This window comes from Arachis ipaensis, chromosome B07 (genome assembly GCF_000816755.2).
Source record: "Arachis ipaensis cultivar K30076 chromosome B07, Araip1.1, whole genome shotgun sequence".
Lineage (NCBI taxonomy): Eukaryota > Viridiplantae > Streptophyta > Magnoliopsida > Fabales > Fabaceae > Arachis > Arachis ipaensis.
In genome coordinates this window covers 103,755,190-103,760,601 of record NC_029791.2, presented here as the reverse complement: position 1 = coordinate 103,760,601, position 5,412 = coordinate 103,755,190, and the positions used below count along the sequence as shown (strand labels likewise).

At 36.6% G+C, this 5,412-nt stretch overlaps 1 protein-coding gene across 1 annotated transcript; it reads right to left on the bottom strand.

Moving 5' to 3' along the window:
- Window positions 958-5,054, bottom strand: LOC107609974 (protein IQ-DOMAIN 32). The gene is made up of 6 exons (XM_016312036.2): window positions 4,301-5,054; window positions 3,844-4,155; window positions 3,586-3,744; window positions 3,247-3,327; window positions 1,582-3,133; window positions 958-1,377 (listed from the first exon to the last, which is right to left on the bottom strand). The coding sequence occupies exons 1-6, from the start codon at window positions 4,379-4,381 to the stop codon at window positions 1,358-1,360; spliced, it is 2,205 nt and encodes a 734-aa protein (XP_016167522.1). The 5' UTR covers window positions 4,382-5,054; the 3' UTR covers window positions 958-1,357.

The window sequence follows — 5,412 nt, the reverse complement described above, 5'->3', positions numbered from 1 at the left end:
ATAGCTTAATATTTTTTATAATTAATATTAGGTAAAAACTCATATACAGCTGTCTCTATGTAAAGTTAATATTAAATAACAATTTAGTCAAATTTGTCAAATCATGTAACGCTTCTTAACTATTAACTACATATAAAGACAAATGCATGTAAATATTCACCATACTATTAATAACAAGAAAATACAAAAAACACCTTCTTTGGTATATCAGCAAGATTAAATTCAATCAATTTTTTTTGTTTTCCATCCTACTCGGAATGGTTGAATCTTTAGAGTGCGCTTCAACATCATACAAGTCTAGCACAAATATTTGTTACTGAATATATTTCTTAATATAGATAATATTAGAATATCTGTTAGAATATATGCCCATAGATATATCTATTATTTACATATCGACTCATTAAAGGACAAAAAATTCGATTTACATAGTGAAAAAACATATAATTAATAAAAAAGTTTATCGATATTAGATTTGATTTTCAATGATATGATATCGATGTTATCATATCAATGGAATTTGAAATAAATTCAAAAGCGATTCGAATTCAGGCTATCCTCATCATAACAAAATTCATTGTATTGGGTATTGATACATGTACCCACCAATTTAAATAAATATTTTATTGAATCGTTGTAAAATAAATTCCAATTTTCCTGCTCTTGAACCGATTCTTATTGAAAAAAAAAATAACTTGATGATCCATATCCTTTTACCCCAATTTCCATAGTTATTTGTGGTTCTTCCGGCTTAGGAATCTTGATATGGTTCCAGCTAGTTGATTTGGCTTGTTCTTCTCCCTTGTTTTTCTTTTCTTTCATTTACTTTTAGACACAAATAAAAAAATCGATTTTTTATAATATTGAGTAAAATATGTCTATTAATGTATACCGCACCAGAGAGTTTTGTTGCAGAGTAGTGCAACGTTCATGAAGATAAAACGATTCAAATCAATAGAATAATGCAGGGCAAAGTACCACTAGATTATAATCCTGAAGTTGTCTCAAGCAGAATATATTTAACAAACATTGATATATTCTTAGAAAGGAAACTAAACAGATCGAGTGGATAATATACATATAAAAGCCTCACTCACTTTTACGAACCGACCAAAACAGGGCACCTTCAAATACGGGGAGGCAGAGAGGGGAGGCAAAGAATACAGAGTCAAAGATAACGGGAAAAACAACACTAAGAAAAAAGAAAGACTCAAAAGGAGCAGTTACAGGGTATAGGGAAGCGACATTCCTTTCCTTCAAAAGAGAATGAAGAAACGAAATTAGATATTCTAAATTGCCACGCCATTGCTGATCATCAACTACTGTAGAAGTATGTCAGCACACTTGAGCTGTCAATTCACCTCACCCATTTTCTCTCTGAAAGAACAACTCAAAGGATTAGCATTAAACATATAAAGAAGCACTATTATCTTTCTTTTTTATTTTTTCTCCTATTGCTTAAAAGGTTTCCTCTGAAATGTGAGAACAATACGTGCGCGCATGCATCTATGAGATGATATAGAAAATGAATAAGTCCTCAATGATACAGAACTGCAAGATTCCTTATGCTTTAGAAGTTACCTTGTGTAGGCTGAGGCTGTACACAATATCCCTTCGGGTTCTGCTGTGCTTGAGACATCGATTGTTGGATGTGTGGAGAAACCTGCCTGCCGGTGGCACCTGGTAACGAGTGTCTCTTCTTAACTTGAACATCTCGTTCATGCACATCTGGACTTGACCTTGGTGTGTTATTTGCACTGGTTTTGGCCTTAGCTGATTCTGTTGCTTGCATGAAACGGGGAAGAGGACTATTGTTATTTGTGTTACCTGTAGGTTCTTGATCAATGTGATCAGCTTTAACTGAGCCAAATGAATTGCGTCGCTTCCCACTCGGCTGACCTCTAGAGCTCGAATCATGATTTCCGTTTACAGGTGATTTGTTAACCCCTGGTGGGGTCCCAAGTTTACTGTTGGATCTAGACTTGTCTTTGCTGTCTTTGGGTTTCATAGATAACTGACTCGAAGGTGTTTCTTGTGATTCAGGGACCTTTGTGTGTGTTTTAGGTGATGCTTCTCGAGATGATCTGAAACCTTGCAGAGGATCCTCATTTTGATCTCTCTGTACATCAGATGCATTTTTCTCAGTCTTGCTAACAGGCTCTTCAGAGTCCACTGCAACTGATGAGTGAACCATAATGCCATTGATTTCGTCAACAGTTTCTGTCTGATCCATAACAGCAGTGGCTAAGTTAGAAGATGGAATAGCACCTGGAATATCGGTATCAACATCAAGGTTTGTTTTCTTGTCAAGATTTCCAACCCCTTCTAAATCTTTGGCATCTTGGTCATCTTCAATAGGACCAACCTCGGATACATTGGGTGAATCAAGAGTGGAAGAAATAGATAGTTTAGTACCACATTGAGAACCACCAATCTTAGAAAAAAAGGGACCAGAATTCTCAGATAACTCTTTTGATCTATATGCCATATCCATGTTGACAGAAGAGGTGTCTGCTTCTGATTCAACTGCTGCAGTTTGTTCAGAAAAACTGCTTGTCCTACCTGAATTTATCGTTGAACTCAGCTCTTCAAATTTTGACTGTGCAGCAATAAATGCAGGATTACTGACCTTTCTTGATCCATGTCCAGATTTATTTCGTTCAGCTTCTAGTTGGTCTGATGCATATCTTTTCATTGATCGTTTGCGCAGCTCGCCATCAATTTCAGGCTTCTGAGGAAGGGATTTAACCTCTGGTCGGGCACTTACATCTGATGCTGATTTTCCATCTTTAAACGAACCGATTTCTGCTGAGGCTACTTTAGCACCAAATTCAACTGCCTTTTTAGAAGGTGATGGAGAGCGGATTGCTTGAAAGCTGAAGTTATTAGCATCATGAGTAATTGGCTTCTTTTCATCCCTAGAAGGTAGAATTGAATCCTCCACACTGGGCTTTGTGTCAGCTGTCTGTGGATAAACTTCTGATTCCTCTGTCAGGGAACTTGTTTTTTTGTCATCTGAAGTATACTTTGAAGACATAGACATCCACCTCTCCAACCATTTCCATGCAGAATCAGCTTTAGAAGGATCACACTTGACATGTATAGGTTTATTTTTTGGTGTTGATTCCAATAGCTGTAATGCGTTTAAAAAAGGAGGAGGTTACAATTAGTGGAAATAAAATAAATATAAATAAGATACATGTAAATGCAAAAATACCCAACTAAAGCAACCCATAACTATGATACCTGGCGAGCAAACCTACTGCTAAGCAGCTTCTCAATGGATGCATCCATCACATTTGACTTGTTCATGTGGCTTTGATTTTCCTAAATCAAGGCAAAATTAAGGATCAATATCCGAGAAGGACCTAGAGCATATTAATTAACTGCAACAATGCTCTTCTGTATTGAAACCTTTTATTGATATCTCACAAGCAACAGTCAACAAACTACAATTAGTATCCTAAGATCAAGTAGCTGTAACAATACTTATGAAGGGGAAAATTGCTCTGAATGACTAAACTAATAAATCCAGACGGACAAAACTATATGCAAACTAAAATATACACCATTGAAAAGAAGAACCTGTGATTGCTGAGCCCGACGAGCTCGAACAAGAAGCTGCATTTTAGCAATGGCTTGAACACAGCGAAGGGTTCCTACAGCATGGCTCCGGACCAAGTGCCCACGAACAGCAGCTTGCAATTTCACTAAATTCTTAATCTGCATTAAATCTCTCTGAGCCTGATCACAACCAAACAATAAAACACACATAACATTTTAATTACAGTTGGTTCCTTCATGGAAGTTTCATGATTACCAAAATTCGAAAGGAAAATATACCAGCAACCCTCTGATGGCAGCCTGGATAGTGATAACAGCAGATTCTGGGGGATTCACGTCCTTTTTACTCTCTGCTTCAATGACATTCGTTTCTGAACTTTCAATGCAGGATAAATTGGGCTTCTTATCAGAGTTATTTGTTGTGTAAACCTTGTCAACAACGTTAGGTTCAAAATTAAAACTATTACATTGTGAACTCTCCTTATTTGCAGATGAGGAATCTGCAGTCACAGTATTGCTAAGCACACGTTGTTTTGCAGTTACAGATTTCTTGCGGAAACTCCAACCACGTTTATCATTAGAATCCTTGATCTGCAATTTCATAATATAATTGAGACATTCTAGATTGAAGCATTTACTTTAATTTATTGTTGACTGATTCTACTCTTTCGTGAGCACAATAATGCACATGCATAAAGCACAATGGAGATGAAGCGAATGAAGAGGTTAAGCTCACCTGAGCTACTTGGTAACCGTCCTTCTCCGCCGCATCGCCGCCGCATATAATTAGCTTGAAGCAGGAGGCCGGTCTTCCCATGCTGCTTGCTTCTCTCTCTATCTCTCTCACAGTCTCACTCACTTCACACTTCCTACTTCACTCACTGGAGAAAATAAGACAAACCATACCGCTTTGCGTTCCTGTTACAGTATTGGAAATTGAAAAAATAATACTAACTAAAATTTTATTTATGAATCGGACCTCAACACATTTTAAATCTACTTTGTTTTTTGCATTGGAGTCCGCGTTCCGTTCCTATGACTCATGTTTTAATTTAATTTAATCTTCTTTTTCTTTTTTTTGAAGCAATGATGTTATCCGGTGGTCGTTGCTTTGAAATTTTAACTTTTGAGGAATGAGGATAGAGAGAAGACTCGGAACTCGCGAGAAATTAGACGAGTACGGTAAAAAGTGAAAATCTCGTGTTGAAGATGGTTGGTTTTATGATGACGGAGAGTGAAGTAGGTTTGCCTTTTTCTGGATTGGGAATTTAGGATCGTTATCGTTTGGCACTAACAGTACGGGTCAACTAAACAGATGAGAAAACTGCAACGCCTCGATTGGATCCTCGAAAGTTTGTCTTCATCACCACAGTCGGATCAAAATGTAAGAGATTAGTACAGCTTCGAAATTTATGTGTAGTAGTTAAGTAGGTTTTACTCTCTTGAAATTAAGGCAGCTAATAGTGACTAATGTCCTGGACTCCTGGCTATGAAATTACTTTTTTCCTCCGTACTACAGAAATAATTATTTAAATCATATGATACTATATTCCAGAAATTATTTTAGATATGGAGTAAAGAATAGTGTTTTGTTTAAATATGGGTGTTTGAAATATTTTAAAGAGTTGTGGATGTGTTAGAAAAATAGTTTAACACGGAGGTTATCTGTTGTTCAACACACATATAATGTGTTGACGTGTTTGCTATGTGTATAATATGTTACTTACGTGTTGAAATATCGTTCAACAACCTTTTGTTATGTGTGCAATACATTACTTGTGTGTTAAATGAATATGTGCCACGTGGCAATACGTTACCTGCCTGTTGTGTGCGATTGTGTCACATGTC